This window comes from Galeopterus variegatus, unplaced genomic scaffold, assembly GCF_000696425.1.
Source record: "Galeopterus variegatus unplaced genomic scaffold, G_variegatus-3.0.2 Scaffold4031, whole genome shotgun sequence".
Taxonomy (NCBI): domain Eukaryota; kingdom Metazoa; phylum Chordata; class Mammalia; order Dermoptera; family Cynocephalidae; genus Galeopterus; species Galeopterus variegatus.
In genome coordinates this window covers 147137-169024 of record NW_007730142.1, presented here as the reverse complement: position 1 = coordinate 169024, position 21888 = coordinate 147137, and the positions used below count along the sequence as shown (strand labels likewise).

Below are 21888 nucleotides of genomic sequence, written 5' to 3'. Positions count from 1 at the left end.
AGTTTAAGTGCCTCCCCACACCCTACTCCTTCACCTCCCACACCCCTCCACCACCACCACCACCACCACACACACACACACACACACACACACACACACACACACACCCAATTGGTTCTCTGGACCTTCCTTTTCCCTTTGCCTTACAAACGCTTCTGACATCAGAATGCCTTACAAACGCTTCTGACATCAGAATGCCTTACAAACGCTTCTGACATCAGAATTCTCAGTAGCTGCCTCCTCTCACTCAGGGCCAGGGAAGAAGAAAGATCAGATTATAAAGTTGTATACTACATTTTCACATACTCTTTTTCTTTGCCATTTGTCTTCTTTTAATTGTCAATCTTGTGAATGAGCTGCCTGTTTCTTTTTTTTTAATTTAGTCTGGCCAGTACAGTGCCCCTTTCTTCTTTTATCAAAAGATCATTTATGTTGCAAAAAACTTCTTGGCTTAAGTTGTGCATATTATAGATTTTAGAATTAGCTACAAACTTGTGGCACCAGTTGTTTCTTCATGAGCTTTAGTTCTTTTCTTCTAATAATTGTAAAATACATGCATGCCAATGAAACAAATTCAGACTATTTTATTTATTATTTTTATTGTAGATGTTCATGGGGTACAGTGACATTTTGATACATGTATACAAGGTGTGATGTTCAAATTGGGGTAATTAGCATATTTTCTTTACAAACATTTATCATTTCTTCATGTTGAAAACATTTGAACTCTTCTAGCTATTTGAAATTATATGATAAATTATTGTTAATTATAGACACCTAGCACTACTATAGAGTACTAGAACTTATTCTTCCTGTCCAGCTGTATTTGTATCCATTAGCCAACCCAAACTATTTTAAATGGAGCTATGCAGAGGTTTTCTAAATAATTCCGTTGTCTTCCTTTTTTTCAGCATAGTCCTTGGAAGTTGTCACAAGTACAGAACTTCCCTAGGCCTGGTAATCTCATTAAAAATAAAGCTCACTGCTTATGCTGGGAAGCTAATTTGTTAGAAATCAACATATGAGTTGCCTGTTCAAACTCCTGGCCTTGACCCAATTTGTGGGTTCATTCTTTGCCTATATAGATGGAAGTACCTACTTATTCTTCTGGGACATTTCTCTCTTTAGACCAGCTGTGGTACACAACCCAACTACCCCCCCACCCCACCCCATTGCTTTCATTAAAACCAAGTACATGAGTTCTTTTTATTAAAACTCAGAATTTCAGCATCCAAAAAAAGACAGAGATTTTGTAGCCCATCAACCTCATGTTACAGAAGTGATACCAAGGCCTAAAGAGAGGAAGGAACTTTGGCAGAGGTCATGTAGTGAGTTAGTAGAAAATTGGAACTAAAATCCAGGCTTTCTCAATGTAAGCCTGATGTTCTTTGGGGGACATCTTCTGTTTTTATTACATATTATTATGAAAAAACAGGCAAAGAACAACAAAATTAGTAAGTATAGAAAAGGTATACAAGTTTTAGAAATCTCCAGTTGCTCTAGCTATAAATTTTTCCTGATCTCTGTTATGTCCATAGGCCTAGGCCAGACTCTGAGTCCCTTTGCTGTTTCCTTCCTAAATGGTCTTTTTTTTCCTCCCTAAATGGTCTTTTAAAATCTCTCATCCCATCTCCCCTAACTGCACATGATTGTGAGGGCTTCTCTCTCCATGGAGACCCTTTTTCTTCAGGAGGTTTGAATAGACAGAACTGGTGATTCTTTTACTCTTCTGCATGTCATTGTTTGGTAGTCTTGCTCACCTAAGCAGCAGTCTCTTCCTATGGAGCCACTCTCATGGGCTCTGTCCTAGCACAGGCCAGATAAGACTTATCTTTGGGGAGCAGTGTCTCTGGCCTGAGTGTGGTAAGGAGCCCTCTTGACCACCAATTCCCACCTTGTCTTATAGAGCACAAGTACCTCCAACTAAACAGAAGTGCCTTGAACTGTAACTGTGGGATAAAAGTACTCTCAGTCCTTAGTTAAAACCATAGGAAACATGAGGTTACTCAGAGCAGATTCCATTGCTCACCATCCCATGGCTTTATTTTATTTTATTTTATTATTATTATTATTATTATTATTTTTTTTTGTGGCTGCCCTCTGCAGGGATCTGAACCCTTGAGCTTGGAGTTATTAACACCTTACTTATTATTATTATTATTATTATTATTATTTTTTGTGGCTGCCCTCTGCAGGGATCTGAACCCTTGAGCTTGGAGTTATTAACACCTTACTCTAATCATCTGAGCTAACTGGCCAGTCCCATGGTTTTATTTTCTCACTGTCTTCCTTGCCCTTCCCTCTCAAAGGTGCATGGTGTGGAAGTCAGGTCATCTTCCTCTGGGGAGAAGGAGAGTAAGGGGAAAGGAACACTGAAACTGCCAGTAACTAAAGGCAGGGTTGAAGGTCCTGACGTATTTTTTTCTTTCCTCAGGCCAGCTGGAGGGCTCTATGGCATTGACAGCATGCCAGATCTACGCAGAAAGAAGCCACTGCCACTTGTCAGTGATCTGGTGAGTAAAGACTTTTGTGTAGGCTTAGGCATTAGCCTTGGGGTATCCCCCACTGGGCCTTGGCAAGCTGTTGGGATTGGAAGTGGCCCATTTATTGACTCATATTGGTCTGATGATCAATCACTTAAAGCATTACTGAGACATAGTGATGGCTTCAGTGGGACTTTGTTCTGCCTTACTCCCTAGTCAGAGCCCTAGGTTCTTCATCAGCTCAAGCTCCTACCTGGAACATTTGTGGCTTGGGCCCTCAAAGCTGGGCTTTGGTGTCTTCCTCTACGTATCTAGTCCCTTTAAATATCTCTGCAGCTTTCTTTGATGAGCTGGAGTGGAAACTGCCTCTAGCCCTTGATCTAGATCATTGAGCTTGGTGTGGGATGATCATGACTGGAGCTTGACCCCCTCTTGGAGGTCAAGTGAAAGTCTCCTCAAGGTGTAGGCTGTCTAGATCTGTGACCTAGTATCTGGCATTGAGAGGCAATGATAAAAATTTGTGGAAGTGAATTGAAATGGGCATAGAAGTTAAAGCTGATGTCAGGACCTCCAGATGACCAGAAGCTTCCATTTTAGATCATACCTTTGAGGTAGGATCAGCTCAAGGAATTTTCTGTAGCCTTGTGGGTAGTGGGGATAGAGAGGGGTCCAGGCGGTCCCAGAGTCCCAAAGCTCCAAAGCCAAATGTAAGGGTAAGGATTTAGTAAGACTTGAACCTTTTTTCTTATTGTTATTTTCTGCTCCTATTTTCTTCTTTTTTCTCCCTATTCTGTTTTATTGTCTTTTTCTATACACTCCTTTTCTCTTCTTCTCCATTATCTGTTCTATTCCCGCCCTACCCCCCACCCCCCACCCCCGACTAGTTTCTCCCTCCTTAGTTGGCTGAATGGAAGTATAATCTGCCATTTTCTTTCTTTCTTTATTTTTTAAATTTTTATTTATTTATGTATTCATTTATTTACTTTTTTTTTTTTTTCTTTTTTCCGTGTCCGGCAACGGATCGCAACCCTCAGTGTCGCCCCTGTACCGGACCGGGACTGGCAACGGGATCGCAACCTTCAGTGTTGCCCCCGCACCTCGCTCAGCCAGTGAGCGGGAACCAGTCTGTATGTGGGATCCGAACCCTCGGCGGGAGCGCCTCCGCGCTTCCCAAGCGGCGCACTAGCGCAGTGCGCCACCGGCTGGCCCCTCATTTATTTACTTTTATTGGTTATGAATATAAATGAGATACAAAGCTGATTGTCACCCCTCATGCCCATGATGTGAGGGCCAGATTCATACTGGCAGCATGCCCATTACCACAAATTGCATTTGTCCCCCACCCAATTATCCCCAACCTCTCTCTCCCTCCCCCTTGCCATTTTCTCTTTATCGTTTTCTTTCTTTGTTTCCTTTATTTCTTACTATTTGTGTATCTTCTCCTTTCTCTTTTCCTCCTTTTCAATGTACTTCTTCCACCAGCTTTTCATCTAGCTGATTGAAGATAAATTCTTATGTCATCTCTTCTTTATTACCTTCTTTCCTTCCTTTATTGTCTCCTATGTCCTCTTTCTTTTTTTTTCTCCATCCTCTGCTCTCCTTGTCCACCAGCAAGTATCTAGTTCAATTCTTGTTTTCCCTCTTCTATCTTTGACCTTCGTCTGTCTTTCACTTTATGGCATAACTCTCCTTAGAGTAGGAGCTGTAGGCCCTGGGTGTTGGATAGCTTTCTGGGTTGCAGACAGTTTTTAGTGGATAGAGGCAGAGGGGACTGGGACATGTTCTCTACTTTGGACTATAGGGGAGAACCTCTTGGTTGGCTCTGAAAGTTTTCATGTCCTTGGGGTGCTTTAACATTATGTTGTTCCTTTCTCTGCTCTCCTCATGCAGGCTATGGTGAGTGTCTCCAGAGCCCCTTCCCATCCTCAGTGAGAGTCCACATCCCAAATCACTTGGGCCCCTCCCAGCTGTTCCTCCTGCTTAGGCTGATGTTATGACTTCTGTCTGCCTGCCCAGTGTCTGCTGCTATAGGGAAACCATATGCCTCTCCCTGGGCTGCAACTAAAGCTTGGGCTTGGCAGATATGTGGGGTCCCTCTACAAAGAGCCTGGCTAGTCGGGCAGCCCCAGCTCTCAGACTTAACCCTCTGTCCTCCTTGATTCAACTAAGACTCCATTGTCCCTGTCACTTGCCAAGTGCCCTGCTTATTTGGGCTGCTGGCCTCTACCGACACCTGGGGATTATATGGGCATAGGGAGGTAACAGGGGTTATACATTAGCATGGAATCATTGTTCTTGGTGATGTTCTTAATATGACTCTGACAGAACTGTGAGTCTCTCTTATTCTTAATTATGTGTTTCCTACTGTAATTCTAAGCTTTTCATTTTCCTTTGCCTTCCTATAAATGAGTTTCTGTGGGGTAGGACATCTAAGAATAGTGAGGGAAAGAGAAACTCCTTGGGTGACAGATACCCTGAAGGAAGTACTGTTCTAACATTGTTAGAATAGTTCCCTGAGGGCCTTGGGTTTTGTATGTTAACCTGGACATTTGTTTCCTGTTGTCCAGGGGCAGTCCCTGTGAGCAACAGTAAAATAGAGAGAAAGTAATAAGTTATAGTCAAGTGGCTTTGATCATTGAAGAGCCCTCCCCAGGACTTTGTAAACCCTTGGAGGTGGCCAAGGCTGATAGCAGGTCTTCTCTCACAGTCACTGGTCCAGTCCCGGAAGGCAGGGATTACCTCTGCAATGGCTACACGCACCTCTCTCAAGGATGAAGAGCTGGTAAGTGACCCATGGGCTTTCATGAGTCTATTGACCTTAGGACTGGTGGTTATCTCTTAGCCATACTAACTGGGAATTCAAGAGTACTGGGCACACATGGTTGATGAGTAAACAGATAGAGAGCATCAGGTCTCAGTTTTCCATACTGGGAGAGGCAAGAGTCCAGACCAGATGGTAAGCCCAGGTCTCATGTTGAAGAATGTGACCACTTAACTTAGGTTTTTAAGGTGGGCCTAGCATCCTCTGCTTCCCTAGACAGTGTGAATGCTGGGACAAGGCCAGACCCAGTATTACATCAAACCTATGTTAAATGACCAGGAGTATCCTAGATTGGGGGCTTCTTTCTGCCACACTGGTGTATAGGCTGGGCCAACCTAGGGCATCTTCTCCATTGTCAGAGGAGAAACCAGGGTCTTGATTGTCCTACAGGGTCTCAGTTCCCAGCAGAGTCCTAAAGTCACTGGTGGGTAATGGGGTATGTGTCTTTCAGAAATCCCATGTGTATAAGAAAACCCTACAGGCCTTAATCTATCCCATCTCGTGCACTACACCCCACAACTTTGAGGTGTGGACAGCCACTACTCCAACCTACTGCTATGAGTGTGAAGGCCTGCTCTGGGGCATTGCCCGGCAGGGCATGCGCTGCAGTGAGTGTGGTGTCAAGTGCCATGAGAAGTGCCAGGACCTGCTCAACGCCGACTGCCTGCAGCGTGAGTGCCCCTGTGGGATGGCGGGTGGGGAGTAGGGACAGCTGGGCCTCTCCAAATAGTCTGTAGCAAAAAGCTAGGATGGCTGAACCATCATTCTGTTCTACCTGATGCTGAAACCCTTTCCTTTTTGGATAAGGCAGGGTCCTACATCAATGGGTATTGCCTTTCCAAATACAGGTATAGTACCCTCTTAAGCACCTTTAGGAAAAGTTCTTTGAGCTATCTGTGCCATCTGGTGGAACTAAATTTCTTCCAGGATTCAGTTGATCCCAGAGGCTGGGCTTGAGTAGTCTGTACACCACAGTGGCCTTATTGCCCAAAAGACAAGAGCACATTTAATAAGAGGACAGATTGAATTCTGTGAGGTTTCAGGCCTCACAAAAGAACCGCCTCAGGTCTAGATCTTAGGACCAATGGAAGGCAGCATTTATTCCTTGCTTGTAGATGGAGCTTTTAGACAGCAATGCCAGAAATAGAAGGTTCAAATGGATTGGGCAGAAGTCCAGGATGAGAATGTGCCAGACTGTCAAGGCCCTGGCTAAATATCACTTGTGCTGCTATGATGGAGTGGAGAGAACAAAGGAGGTGGTAGTGCTTAAAGTTCCTGTCTCCTTGTTCCCCTCCTGCTGGGCTTGCACTCACTATGGCTGGACTCCAGGAAGAACAGAGGGATGTGAAAAAGTATTCCCCTGCCCCTCCAGGTCTCCTAGGTATTACTCAAGCCAAGCTATAGCAATGAAAGCTTTAAGGGTTGTGGTAGGAGAAGGGAAGGTCACCGGGAGACTCACAAGCACTTCATTATCCCAAGGAGAGATATGTGACATAAAGAGGGCCCAGGGAGAGGCCTTGAGGAATTATTCATTTAAAATGTCCTCCTTTGAAGAGCCCTAGATTGGTGCCAGTGGCATGGCTATGGTAGACATGAAGAGACAGGTAGAACAAAGTCAACAGAAGAGATGGGGCTCTGAAAGGACTGTCTGAAGACAAATGTCTGTGATGACTAAACCCACCATGAGGGAGTGACAAGTACAGGTGCCAGAGGCCCTCGCTTTATAGCTGAGAATTAGCAACAGGCTGTCTGCATAGGATGCTTGCTGGAAGCCTTCTGAAAAATGCTGTTCTGTAGCCAGGGTGTCTGACTTCTCCTGAAGGGCCTTTCAGAGGCCCAGTCCAAGGAAGTAGCACCTTGCATGGGATATGCTAAATTGCAGTAGGATGCAGCCCAGGTCATTTTTCACTTATCAGAGAATATTTTCTGCCTAAGGCTTCTTTCTATGAAGGGCAGTGTGGAATGAAATGCCCTTCTATGGGCCTCCTTGGACAGAAAGCCTGCTTCCCATGTTCCCAGGGTTAGGATGCAGAAGTTGGCCTTTAATTTTTGCTCTGAGTTTTTAGAGTAAAGGCCTAAGCTTTTAGGGACTGGAGAGAAAGATAAGGGCCAGTGTGCAGGGCCAGTAAAGGAAGGATGGGGCCTCAGGTGCTCCTCTAAGAAGCCTTGTTGGTGAAATACACTGGAGGAGTCTGTGTTCTACCATGATCCTTGGGGCAGTAGGAAAAGCTTCTTAACCTCTGAGATGAGCTGGCTGGGGCCACAGCTGGTGAACATGGCCTTTTGGCCCTGTCAGAGTAATGATAGTTGTAGCAATAAAAGTGACCATCTATTGAGCACCTGTTAGGTGCCAGGTTCTGGGCTAGATGCTTTAAACAAGCTGTCTAAAATAGTGTTTATCACAACCCTGAGAGATAAGCACCATTATCTCTTCTTAGAAGAAACCAATTCACCAATCTAAGAGTGGTGGAGCTTGGATTTGAACTCAAGTCTGCCTGACACCAAAGGCCATACTTTTCTCACTGTACCACACTATTTTCTAAGATCAAAGGCCCTGGAACCCAACTGTGTGTTGTGTATGTCATGCTTGGCAGTTGGATAAGATTGGTGGTGGTATCAATGCCCACCCATCACCCATCCCTGATAACTGAGACACTCATTGGTGATATTTTGGCATTACAGTTCGAGAGTTGATAAAAAATTTCAACATGTACCTAAGTAGAGAGAATGGTATACTGAGCCCCCATAACAATTATCAAGATTTTGCTACCCCTTGAGTTGCATTTGGCCAGGCAGCAGTCCCCCCACTGTGATTAACTTTTTCCAGAGATATCCCAATCTCCTTAAGCTTCTCCCACTTCTTTGTCGCTTCTCCCAGGCTATATTCCTCAGCTTGACCCTTGGTCTGATAGGTGGCCTCTTCATTAGCCCAACTTTCTGTCTCTGACTATTCTTCAGGGGCTGCAGAAAAGAGCTCTAAACATGGAGCTGAGGACCGGACCCAGAATATTATTATGGCCATGAAGGACCGCATGAAGATTCGAGAGCGGAATAAGCCAGAGATCTTTGAAGTTATCCGAGATGTCTTTGCAGTGAGCAAAGTTGCCCATGTGCAGCAGATAAAAGCAGTGAAGCAGAGTGTATTAGATGGCACCTCCAAATGGTCAGCCAAGATTACTATCACTGGTGAGCAGGCTAAAGTTTGAGAGGACAGGAAGGCCTGGGCTTTGGGGAGGAGACTGGAGAAGAAGCATCCTGAGTGTGAGAGAGCAAGGGACTGGGGAGAAAGAAGATAGAACTGAGAGGAAGAGGGAGCACCTCATTATTCATCACTCCTCTTCACCTAGACCCTGGTGCTAGGAGAGGCAAGACAGGTACCTGCAAACAATATGAACCATAATGCAAGGATCTGGTAATAATCTGGCCCTATAGACTTGGTTATCAGTTTGATATTATAAGAGCTGGGGGTGGGGGAAAGGAGGCAGACAGGAGACCCAGAAATAGTTAACCTGTGGCTTACCAGCTGGGTGGGTGGGGCTGAAATGTGTATATGTCAGAGGAGGTAAGGACCAATGAAGGGGTAAGTGGCCATTTAGGGCTTCAGTGGGGAGATGGGATTATTGGGTTAGGCTTTGAGGGAAAGGCTGGGGTCCAGGACTAAGGATAGATAATGAAGCAGTAAGGTTAGGGTTCCTGTGCAAGGAGCATGGAGGGGCTGCTCTGAGGTGAAGAACTATGTGTAGTGCTATGGAGGGCTTCTGACTTACTCTGAAGCCTCCTATATGTGCTTGGGTTGCAGTGGTGTGTGCCCAGGGCCTACAAGCCAAGGACAAAACAGGATCCAGTGACCCTTATGTGACTGTGCAAGTTGGCAAAACCAAGAAGCGTACCAAGACCATTTTTGGAAACTTGAATCCTGTTTGGGAGGAGAAGTTCCATTTGTAAGTCATAGAGGGCTTTGTCTTACCTGGGACTATGTCTGTTTTGGGAGCAGCATTATATCCTATTCTGGGCTTGAGCCCTAAGATTGGGCAAAGGTAGCAGAGAAAACCCTTCTCACATGCTTCACTTGGGCAACAGCCATTCTTTCTCTGGGTTTCTTCTCATGGACTATTGTATCAGGAGGGTTACTTTACCCGAACCCTGTCTTAACTAGGTCTCTTAAAGTGGTCCCAGAGAACCTCATACTACTTTTTCTAGCACTAGAAAGAGTTTATGCTGCTCGGTGACAGAACCAGGGACTAACTACCCTATTATACCTCTCATCCCTGCCACTCTTCCTAGGAAGGGTTAGACTCTTCTAAGTAGTGGGCAGAGAATGTCCTTGTCCTGCAACTGGGTAATTCTGGCTTGAAGATGGAAACATGGGGTCTGGAGAAGTTTCCACTTCCTAGGGAAGCTTTTCTTCCCGCCTCATCTTCTACACCCACTTCTTTTTCCATTATCTCACTTTCTATGGACTATTCATATGACTAAAGGATGGTTGTTGAAATATGGCAAACTCTAGCCTACAACTTGCACTAATATTTGGAGAATCCAGATGCTTTTTCACCCTCCTACAGCCTAGGATCAGGACTTTGGGTCTGAATCAGCTAAACAGGCTGGCTATGTAGAGGCCTTCTTCCATTGGCTTCTCAGAGAACTCATGTAGAAAGGGATTGGGGTGTAGTAAAATTAATCTCCAATCCAGAGGCAACAGTTACTGGGGGAAAGCACCTGTCTCTGTGAGAATCTAAATGGTTCCTGCTTGAATCCTTCTTATAATTAATTTTAAATGAACTGACTCTATAGTCATTTTTCAGCACCACGCTCACCCAGTGAGCAAACCGGCCATCCCTATACAGGATCCGAACCCGTGGCCTTGGTGTTGTCAGCGCCGCACTCTCCCTAGTGAGCCACCGGGCCGGCCCTCTATAGTCATTTTTCAGCACCACGCTCACCCAGTGAGCAAACCGGCCATCCCTATACAGGATCCGAACCCGTGGCCTTGGTGTTGTCAGCACCGCACTCTCCTGAGTGAGCCACCGGGCCGGCCCTCTATAGTCATTTTTTGCCTACTTTTAATAAGCTGTTAAGTTCCTATTCTGTGCAAAACACTATGTGTGATATACGGTGTATTTAAAACTGAGAAAGACAGTTCCTGACTTCAAGAAGCTTATTGTTGATTTGTCTATTATTTTTCAGTAAAGCGGAAGTTACACTATAATATTTTAATGGAATATGGAAAGATATTATGAGAATATAGGGAAAGGAGCAGCGGATTTTGCTGAGTACAACTTTTGGGTCAGGCAACCGGACCCAGCAAGCAGCTGTTGGGGAGGAGAGCACGAGATGGGGGACCTGGGCAAGCTCTCTTCTCTAAAGCAAATACCATAGAGGACACAACAATTCAGTGGGATGTTAAAGGATAAAAGAAGTTTACAGTGTATTTAAAACTGAGAAAGATAGTTCCTGACTTCAAGAAGCTTATTGTTGATTTGTCTATTATTTTTCAGTAAAGCAGAAGTTACACTATAATATTTTAATGGAATATGGAAAGATATTATGAGAATATAGGGAAAGGAGCAGCGGATTTTGCTGAGTACAACTTTTGGGTCAAGCAGCCGGACCCAGCAAGCAGCTGTTGGGGAGGAGAGCACGAGATGGGGGACCTGGGCAAGCTCTCTTCTCCAAAGCAAATACCATAGAGGACACAACAATTCAGTGGGATGTTAAAGGATAAAAGAAGTTTACCAAACACATAGATAGATAGGGGGAGTTAGACAGGAAGCTAAGCAGATATGACCAGATGGACCTACCATGAACATCTAGCACCTTTACTGACTTCATATGTCAGACTCTGAGGAGGGAGCTAGCAGTTGCCTCCTAAGGGCTCTGTGGCATGTCTAGCTGTCTTTCTGTTGGTGTTGCAGATACAGCTAGCTGTATAGGAAGTCAAAATTGACCCTAATTACTCTTTCCCCTTTGTCCCAGGGCAATAAGGACTGAATAACAGTTCGTAGAGCCACCCAGGCTGAAGAATGAAGAGCCATTTGCTGGGACAGTCTGATTCACTTGGAACTTTAATACCACTGTCTTTTGACTCCTTCTCTTCCTCTTCCAGGGCCTCAAGTGCTTTTGGGAGGGAATTGGAAATAATAGGGAGTGGGCGTTGCATGGTCTGTCCCTAACAGAACTTGCCTAATTCTCTCACAGTGAGTGCCACAACTCCTCTGACCGCATTAAGGTACGTGTATGGGATGAAGATGATGACATCAAGTCTAGAGTAAAGCAACGGCTAAAGCGAGAGTCTGACGATTTCCTTGGCCAAACCATCATCGAGGTTCGGACACTGAGTGGCGAGATGGACGTCTGGTACAACTTGGGTGAGGAAACTAGACCCGAGAAAGTTGCTGGAAAAGAGAGCATTCAGGGGGACCTGGGAACAGTCCCATCTACAAAAACCACCACTCAGTCCCCAAAGCATACCTCTATATTGAGCATGTATTACCTGCAAAGAAGTGACCATGGGTAGGGATGGGGGACAGAGGAATGGCTGTGTCTGGAACTCACTCTGGCTGGACATTTTCCAGGTTTCAGAAGGCCCATTAATCATCATACTCATCCCTAATGCCTTTAGTCCCCTGGGCACTCCTATTCTCCCACCTAGCCAGTTCAGGGGTATTATTGGACTATGTGGTCACTGGAGTGAGTTTACCTTGTTGAATGAACCCTTGGGTCAGTGCCTTCTTTTCCTTGGGGATGTCTTTACTGTCTGAAGCTGCATTGGTGTCACTCTCCAGTCTTCTTTCCTTCCTAGAGAAGAGGACAGATAAATCAGCTGTCTCAGGTGCTATCCGACTACAAATCAGTGTGGAGATCAAGGGGGAGGAGAAGGTAGCTCCATACCACGTGCAGTATACATGTCTCCATGAGGTGAGCCAGCCCTTGGGTGGGTGGGTGGGGGGAGGCTGGAAAGTAGTGCTAGAGGGGCCTTTGACCATAAGTGGGATTACTAGGTGGTTGAAGATCTAGGGCCTGTTTTTTTGTTTTTTCCTTGGCTTATTGTCCTACCCCGGATAGCCCAAGTGACCGAGCCCAGACTCAGTTCTCTTTCACTAATGTTAGAACAGCCTACTAGGACCACGGGAGGAAATGAGCAGTGACTTGAAGGACAGAATTTCTGCAGAACCTTGTTCACATTCTCCTGGACTTTACCACCATGTTTTGGTTTTGTTTTGCGTATGTATTTAACCCTTTCCTTTTCTCTGCTCTGTATCCTGCAGAACCTTTTCCATTACCTCACAGACATTCAGGGCAGTGGAGGAGTCCAGATCCCTGAGGCACGAGGAGACGATGCCTGGAAGGTGTACTTTGATGAGACAGCCCAAGAAATTGTGGATGAATTTGCCATGCGCTATGGCATCGAGTCCATATATCAGGCCATGACGTGAGGCTCCCCTGGGGCTCTAGAAAGTGGCTACTAATCCTTGGGTTGGCTAATGAAGGCACACTGACTGGTGGACAGGTCCTTAGTGGGGCAGTATGCAATGACTCCTTTCTTTCCTGTCTGAGCTGGGTGGGATGGGTCTATGCCCCAAGGCAAAGAGGGCATATATAGAAAGGGAGTATGTCAGGAACTCAGGGAGAAGGTATTTATCTCTCTACCCAAGGGTTCAAAGATAGGAAGGGAAAAGGGCATCGAACAAACCTGCCCTAATACCACAGGCCTGAGCAAACAAGGTGTGTGTAGCTATGTATGTATGTATATGACAGACAAACTGACCTAGACTGGCTTGGAAGTCAGAGAGGGCACTAAACTATAGGGAAAGCAGCTAAGTATGGAATCGACCAAGACTCCTGTAAGAGGAGTTCCTGACTACTATGAGAAATAGTGTAACTTGTCTATTGGTGAGGCTGCCACTAGAGAAGCAACCCTAGGTAAGCAGAGGGTGTCAGTTGTCCTGGCTGTGCTTCATTTATTCCACAAAGTTTTATTGAGTTCCTACTTGGTTTTTGCCGCAAGCCCTGAAGTGTCTTTGAAGCCAAGAGTGCTGTGTTTTTCAGGCACTTTGCATGTTTGTCATCCAAGTACATGTGTCCTGGTGTGCCAGCAGTGATGAGCACCTTACTGGCCAACATTAATGCCTACTATGCCCACACAACTGCCTCTACCAATGTCTCTGCATCTGATCGCTTTGCAGCCTCCAACTTTGGGGTGAGTGTGATGTAAACATATATGGACCCATTTGTTATCAATTTAATGAAGTTTGATTTTTCTCAGCCATTCCTATAGAGTTGATGTGTCCAGTATTCAGATACCTGCACCTTGATAGATAAACCATGTTTCCTTATGGGTATGTAGACCATACTAATAGACTCTCCTAAGACTCACATAAACAAGGTGAAATAGCACCACTAGGTTTGGTGGGGGGTGTCACCTGGGCTCAGGCAGAACCTCTCTGAGCCAACAACTTGGTTGAGTCACCATGTTCTTCAGTCTTACATGTTCATGAAAGGACCTTTCTTAATATCACTCAGTCTCTCTGTGACAGATTCATACCACTTAAGTTTATATAAGACTGATATCTAAGCAAGGATGCAAGTGTGTACCTGAACCGATCCCTTTTGCCTTGTCTGGACTGTTTTCTTTATCCAGGATGTGCCCTTCCTGGTGTTAGGGTACCTGAGAAGTTGAGTCATTTACTCGGAATGTCACCTGACATAAATTTGATATAAACTGGATGAAATATTTCTGACTCTGAAGGATTACCTTTTTAGGAATAAAATTACTGTTATTCCCCCAACCCACTGAGTCTTTGATCCCTGTTTTTTGGTACTAATCACTTTATCTTGTTGTTGATGGAGTCTTTCTGTAGATGAATTAATGTAATTGATTAAGCTAATCAAATGTCTGTTCTATTCTGTCTCATCTCGTTATTTATTGACTTAATATCTAACAATATAATCAGTTCTAGGAGTGCTATGCCAACAGCCTACAGACACATGATTCCACGTTTAATTATACTTTTTCTATGAAAAGCAACTGTTAAAATAGTATGTGTTATATATTTTAACATTGAAAAAGGATACACTAAGGGAAATTATGTGGAATGTTGTTTAGAGACCACCTCATGTCTGCCTGATCATCTTCCAAATGTATCACTATTTCTCTTTCCATCATAGCTGCTAGGTTGTGGCTATATAACTGTTATGAGCTATACCAAGATAAGTTAGGAGACCTCAGACTCAGAAACAAGTTGGAGAATGTGTTTGAAGTTTCCTTTTACCGAAAATGAGTTATAGTCCCAAAGGAATGAAGATGCACTGGTCATGTCATATGCAGAAAGAGCTGTATCTCTTCCCAGGGACTTGGCTTTCCCCTTGTCAGTGTGAGAAGATTCCCCAATTGGAGACAGAGCTGCTGAGAGACGGAACAGGGACCACCTATCCCATCTTTTATGTTGTTTGTTGTTCTCCCCATGGACAGGGATGGGATAGGATGTATCACCAACCAGAGGTCTCCTTTCCACCCTTTCTACGCACCCAGAGTTGGTTCTGTTTCTGCTATAATCCAGGGAGCTGAAAAATAGGTTATTTTCTTGTGCCCCTTATTTGTTTCTCACCCTTAGAAAGAGAGATTTGTAAAATTGCTGGACCAGCTACACAACTCACTAAGGATTGACCTCTCTACATACAGGGTAAGTGAAGATGTGGCTGTGGGGTGCATAATAGATAATATCAAGCCCAGTCTAGGAGACTGTAGGCCAATCTTGATTGTAAAGATGGAAGGCAGGGAAAATTGGTCTGTGCCATCATACTCACCTTAGTGACCACTGCCACCTGTAGTTCTCCTAACTCCAGGGACCATGAAGTGTATAGACAGCAGCAAGTATGACTGCTTTTTATAGACAGTTGACTTTCTAACCCCACTCATATCACTCTACCAAACTCTCTGATGACATTCTCATTAGTGAGTTTCCTGAGGATAATCAGTTCTAGAAGTGCCCCTTAAAAAATTAGGTACTTAATTACATTTCCTTTTTACATTTTTCCACACTCTCTTCATTTTCCATGGGAGGTGGGAGAATCTGGCTTGGGCAAGTTATTTATCAAAGGTCATATCCATTCCCTATGGAGGGAGGAAATAGATGTAGTAGGAGGGTGGGTATCTGGAACAGGGCAGGATAAGGAAATGGGCAGTTCCTCAGTTCCTCCCAAGTTAGATTTTCTTAGAATGGCTTCATTACTTGCTTTAAAGTGTTGTAAATTTCCAGAACAGGCAATATACTCACACTAAAAAGTAAGTATAAAAATGACCTCAAGGCCAAAAAGAAGTGAGGTTTTAATTATTTGCACTTGCAGTGCCTCCATTTGCATGAATAATGGAGAGTTGACTGTATATCTTACATTTGGCATATAAGTAGTCATTTGAAGGTTTAAAAAACTGACCTTTAAAGTGGAGAGTGGTTCAGCATCTCCCTTTGGCTTCCACCTAAAACTCATGGCAAAGGGAATGAAGTGAGGCATGGCAGGGAAGTCCGTAGGAACTCCAAAAGCGGTTCTGCTCAGGGCTTAGCCGTCTGCTGGCTCCAAAACAGTAGAGAGCTCGGTTCTACTGTATAGAAAGTACAGATCTTGGATCTCAGTTTTGTTTGTAGTGTGGCTCCACTTATATTCCAGGATATACAGTTATTTTGTAACCTTTGAAGAACTTACTGTTTGTGTGTAAGAATCTTCATCCAAGAAAATGTGTGTGTGTGTGTGTGCTCATTTGTACAAGTGCTCACACATTGCATGGGAAGTGGGGTTGGGGATGGATTGTTGTTTTTTGTACTGCAGAGTATTAACCCCTGATTTTGGCAAGGGCCTATGTCATTAGAAAAGAGGTAGCGAGACCTGTAACAGTACAGCTATTTTTTTGTCCAGCTCAACTAGAGAAAATCCCAATGGGTAGCAGTTAGGGAAGCTTTTGATTTCATTGCTTTTGGCAGGGAAGGTTTTCATATTCCTGTGTTTCTTTCTTACATTTGCTTCATTTGCAACAGAATAATTTCCCTGCTGGGAGCCCTGAGCGGCTTCAGGACTTAAAATCTACAGTGGATTTGCTGACCAGCATTACTTTCTTCAGAATGAAGGTAAGGAATGGACTGGGCTGGGTGGTGCTGGGTGGGGACCTGGCCACAGGAACATGGAGAATAAGAATCACTGGGCAGAATCTAATGCTATAGGATTCATCACCTCTAAGCTCACATTTCTGTACACGTGCTCCCTGGGTTACTTACTTTTTTTTTTTTTTTTTTTTGGTGGTTGGCCAGTGTAGGGATCAAACCCTGGACCTTAGTGTTACCAGCACCACTCTCTAACCAACTGAGTTAACTGGCCAGCCTCCCCTGAGTTCTTGTGAGAGAGCACGTAGACCATGAATCACCAAGGATGAGCTGGAAGTTCTCCCCATCAGCTATTCTAGCAGTTTCATCACAGGGCAAGTCTAGGGACCCGTGCAGGGCTGGAGGAATCTAGACTAGGTTTGGGGCAGTGCTAGGAGTATATCCCATTCAGGTGAGCAGGACCCTAGGACCATATTTCTTTTATTAATCGGCAGGTGCAAGAACTGCAGAGCCCTCCAAGAGCCAGCCAAGTGGTAAAGGATTGTGTGAAGGCCTGTTTGAACTCTACATATGAGTATATCTTCAACAACTGCCATGACTTATACAGCCGCCAGTACCAGCTGGTAAGAGGTTCAGGATCAGTTGGGGCCAGCTGTCAGTGGCTCTTTGGAGTTTCAGCTTTCCTCTGTTGTAGTTATGGTAGAAAGGAGCTCAGGGCAAAGTCCTTTATGTACTTGAGGATGAGTGAGTTATGGAGTATGGACCATCTAGACCATGTGAGACATTTGTGAATGGAAAGGGACCTGTGGACAAGATGTGACATAACCTGAGTTGAACAGAAGTGGCCATGATAAATTTTACTTTGGTGCTGAAGAAAGTGAACCTATAAATTCAAGCACAGTTTAAGGGTTTAGTAGGTGAATTCTCAGTCCATCTCAGAGTCTTTTTTCTCTCCTAAGGTTAATTTTATTCTGCCTCATGTGGACCCCTATAAGTTTGAGCTGCCTTCCTCTGAGATCTGCAGCTCTCTTTCTGAACTACTGGCTCTTAGAAGTTTAACTTTTTCCTCTGATCACTTCTCTCTGCAATGCCATGGTCTTCTGAAATATATTCATCAACTGACTATCAGGGCTGACTCTCTCTTTCTGTGAGGCTCAGCTAACTTCACCTGTTTTAAGCTAGCATCCTAACTCAGTAAGTGGTGACTTAATACATTTTTCCAGATTCTTCCAATAGTATCTTTCTTTTTTCCTTATTTCCAATCCAGGACTTTCTTCTGGGTCCAATTACTCAGTTACAGTTCCTGACTTAGGAATGTCTTGCTGACCATACATTTGCAGACTAGATTCCCTTCAGTCCAACAAATATATATTGGATGTTTGTTCTAGGCAAGTTCTGAGGAAAGCCCAGTGCTCCTTCCATAAATTTGCAGTCTCATGAGCATATATATAACTCCAATCAAAGCAGTCTCTTATAAGGGCCTTGAAAAGGACATAAGATTGAATGGATTCCAAGGAGAAATGTTACTCTTGATCAGATATTGGGAAAAGCTACATAAAACAAGGGGCATTTGAGATAGAATTTGAAAGGCAGTGGGATTTAGATAACAAATGATGGAAGGACAGTCTAAATCTCTTGGGCATTATCCTTTGGTGGATACATCCAATTTGTAATGCTTCCTAGCAGTACCTTAGTAAAGACTAAGATCTTGTTTGTGCTGCCTCCTCTCATTCTCAAATGTACCTTTTGTGCTGGCCATATATTTAAGGCCTCCTCCTTTTAAAGTTTATAAAACCTCCCATTGGTTCTGAAGTCTATAGGAGGTTTTCCTGGGGCCTTTGTTTTGCTTACTACATTTTGGGCTCCTCTTTCATCCATCTGTGGATTCTCTCTGGTTGAGGAAAGGCACTATTCTCAGCTTTGATTTCTTAACTATGCAGGGGTCTTCTTGAATATTTGGTCTCTATTCCCCAGCATGAGAATGAGTTAGACTTTGAAAGAGGGCTTATAAACCATTTAGGGATTTTCTTTAGCCTTTGTATTTCGCCATCTGTTTTTTTACTTTCTCTCAATCTCATTTTCTTATTATTCAATATTTACACTGGAGTAAACCCTTAGTATCTTAAAATTTCCATTTACTGACCTTTAGTCATTGGTTTGTTCATGCATCCATTTATTTAACAAACACAGTATTAGAGATGTAAAGTTGAATAAGACATTCCTATGCCTGGGGGGAGCCCATTGTTTGGTGGAGTGGGGGAAAATTACTACATTTATTGTTTCTTATTATTTTATTATTACTACATTTTATATATGTCTGATATGTCTATACCAGAGGTTCACAGAGGGTACTCTGGGAGTCCAGAGGAGGGGCATCTACCCATACCAGGGGTGTCAGGGAAAACTTCTCTGAAAGGTGATGTTCAACCTGAATATTGAGGAAGGAATAGGAATTAGCTAAAGAAGGGGGCTGGAGGAGAGGGGGAGACACCATGTGGAGATAATAAAATGTTCGGAGGCATAGAATTGTGCATGAAATGTTAATTTAAGGAAGTATAAGCAACTTAATTAGGATAGTTATAGCATCAGGCTTTGAACTGAGCTATGTGGTATCACATCTTGGTTCTGCTATTTAGAGCTACACGACCTTGGGTAAGTCATGTAATCTAGCTGTCCTTCAGTCTCCTCATCTGTGAAATGAAGGTAATAAAAATTTCTACTCAGCGGAGTTGTTATGAGGGTGTTATGAGTGAGATAATGTGTGTAAAGTTTTTAGCAGAGTTCCTGACACATAATAAGCACTAAATAAGTTGTGGTAGTGGTGTGGTGATGGTTGCAACAAAAGAGAAGTGGTAAGGTATAAGGTTAAGAGAGAGGTTATATTCTGTAAAGAGTTTGAACATTATTGAAGGACACTGAAGGGCTTTAAGCAGATAAGTAACACTGTGAGATTTTCCTTGTAGAAAGATCACTGACAGTTGCATGGAGGAGGGACTGGATTGAAGATCAAATACCAGTTAGGAGATCCTTGAATGATAAGAACCTGAGCAAGGATAGTGGCAGAGAAAGTAAAAGGAAGAGATGTATTTACATGGTATTGGAGGTATAAGGAGGTGGAATCAACAGGATGTAGATTCTGTCCTGGTTTTTAGTAACTTCTTGGTAATACAGGTTTAAGGACTGTGAAGAGTTTGCAGTGACATATCACATCCCACATGAAAGCCCTGTCCCTGTCCTTTTGGGCAGCTCCACCTTTGCCTTTGTCCCAGTGGGAGATAATGTCCATTTCTTGTCCCCTACTTGTCCTGTCTGGTGTCTAAATGTAGAAGCCACTTCTGAGATCCACAATTGTATTATTCCCCTGCCTCTTATCAAGCAAGTCCATTTCTTATCCAAATAGACAAATAGCTCCGTAGATGCAGTTCTTCCCCCTAATCACATTCAGGGGGGTTAAGGGAGGTCCTATCCCACAGTTTGGAGGCCAAACTGCATGCTAGGTTTGTTCAGTAACTCCGGTGGAACTGGAAGGAGCTTCTTGGACCTGAGATGTGTATATGTGTGGTGGTGGTGGTGGTGGTGGTGGTGGTGGTGGTGGTGGTGGTGGTGGTGGTGGTGGTGGTGGTGGTGGTGGTGGTGGTGGTGGTGGTGGTGGTGGTGGTGGTGGTGGTGGTGGTGGTGGTGGTGGTGGTGGTGGTGGTGGTGGTGGTGGTGGTGGTGGTGGTGGTGGTGGTGGTGGTGGTGGTGGTGGTGGTGGTGGTGGTGGTGGTGGTGGTGGTGGTGGTGGTGGTGGTGGTGGTGGTGGTGGTGGTGGTGGGAGCATCAGAGGAGGGACACCTCTAGAAGAAGAGAGCTGCCTGTGGGCATCACATAGAACTAGACTACTTAGTGAGGCTGGAGGGGCTGCTTACTTTAGCCAAGGAGTCACTCTATACATAGTAACTGAGAGAAGGAAGAAGGTGGACAGGGACCTTTATGTCTCCTGGGCTTACCAAGTTTATTAGAGCAGTGCCCTGGAGCTGGGGAGAGAAGTTTTCAGGTAGGCTTTTTGTGTCCAAGGATGTCCCAATAGTCACCCCTCTTACGGAACAGGGGCAGTCTTGTGGAAGACAGGCTTTAGGAGAGGAAGGGTCCCTGATTCTAGATGGAGGAGTATGGGGAGGGGAAGAGAAAGAGGAAGATTGGAGACACTCTCCACATTTACTCTGGCTCGCTCTCTCTCTCTCTCTCTCTCTCTCTCTCTCTCTCTCTCTTGCTGTCTATCTCTCTCTCACTGTCTCCACTGGAAAAAGAAGCAGGAGCTACCTCCAGAGGAACAAGGGCCCAGCATTCGGAACCTGGATTTTTGGCCCAAACTCATCACACTCATTGTGTCAATCATAGAGGAAGATAAGAATTCCTACACACCTGTTCTGAATCAGTGAGTATCACTCTACTTGGCCCTGTGTGGTTGGTGATTGGTCTGTCCATCTGTCTAACAGTCTCTTTCTTTCCTATCTCTGTATGTTTGCAGTGCCACCTCTTCTTCCTGTCCATCCGTCTGTCCCTCTGTCCCTTGTATCTGTCTGGTAACTGTTTCTGGAGACAAGTGTGGAAACATAATGGGGGGTCCTGCCCAGACCAAGCCAGCCTCCCTGGAGTGAGAGGCTTCTGGGACTGTGGCTGCCATTAGGAGACCCAGGGGATCCAGATAATGTGTGTATGTGTCTGTCTACTTTGAATAAAGTGGGCCTTCTTATAGTCCACCCCCTTGTCCTTTCTCCTCTGGGGCTGCCTTCCAGCTTCAACCCTTCTCCTCTGGGCCTTAATTCCCTGCCTTCTGGGCATCCTCTCCCCTGGGCCCACCTCTGCCTCCACTTGTCTTACCACTGGCCCCTAGGCCCTTTTTCTCCAGTTGGAGTCTTCTTCAACATGACCTCCAAGAACTTAGGCACTCTAGCTTTGGAATGAATCATATCAAATCGTTCTTGCCTTGTTCTCTGACTGTGGCTTTTTCTGTCATCCAGGTTTCCTCAGGAGTTGAATGTGGGAAAAGTCAGTGCAGAAGTGATGTGGCATCTGTTTGCCCAAGACATGAAATATGCATTGGAGGGTAAGAGTCTGCCCAAGTCAGTGGGCTACCAGGCTCCTAGCCCAAGCACCTTGTTCACTGTCCCTTTTCTCTCCCAGAGAGCTACAAGTTCTGGGTGAATGGTACAGTGAGAAACTAGAGAGATTCTAGGCATGGTGCGAGTTAGCCTTGAGTGAGCAAAGCTGCAGCCAAAAGACATAATGGAAATGGCTATGTCGATGTAGGTTCCTTCTTCCAGCTTTAGAGCAAGTGCCTGCTCAAGGCTTTCCCAGCCCAGAGATCAGTTCCTCCCATGGTGAGTGTTTTCAGGTGGTCCACTTTCTGGAGAATGGTTTTGTGGGACTTATTTTGTTTTTTGTTTTTGTTTTTTTTTTTCTTAATTTTATTTTGTCGATATACAAGGAAGTTGATTATTGTGGCCCATTA

At 44.5% G+C, this 21888-nt stretch overlaps 1 protein-coding gene across 2 annotated transcripts in view; it reads left to right on the top strand.

The window, feature by feature from the left end:
• UNC13B (unc-13 homolog B (C. elegans)) overlaps positions 1–21888 on the top strand; it is a 57090-nt gene that overhangs the window by 16588 nt on the left and 18614 nt on the right. The window contains exons 4-18 of one of the 2 annotated variants that reach the window (XM_008586581.1): positions 2435–2513; positions 4374–4379; positions 5191–5265; positions 5756–5975; positions 8263–8490; positions 9104–9245; positions 11500–11669; positions 12104–12219; positions 12570–12733; positions 13351–13501; positions 14916–14984; positions 16332–16421; positions 16889–17017; positions 20687–20811; positions 21398–21483. In XM_008586581.1, the coding sequence (XP_008584803.1) occupies positions 2435–2513; positions 4374–4379; positions 5191–5265; positions 5756–5975; positions 8263–8490; positions 9104–9245; positions 11500–11669; positions 12104–12219; positions 12570–12733; positions 13351–13501; positions 14916–14984; positions 16332–16421; positions 16889–17017; positions 20687–20811; positions 21398–21483 (1850 nt within the window). The remainder of the gene's footprint in view (positions 1–2434; positions 2514–4373; positions 4380–5190; positions 5266–5755; positions 5976–8262; positions 8491–9103; positions 9246–11499; positions 11670–12103; positions 12220–12569; positions 12734–13350; positions 13502–14915; positions 14985–16331; positions 16422–16888; positions 17018–20686; positions 20812–21397; positions 21484–21888) is intronic. The other variant, XM_008586582.1, reaches the window with a different exon arrangement.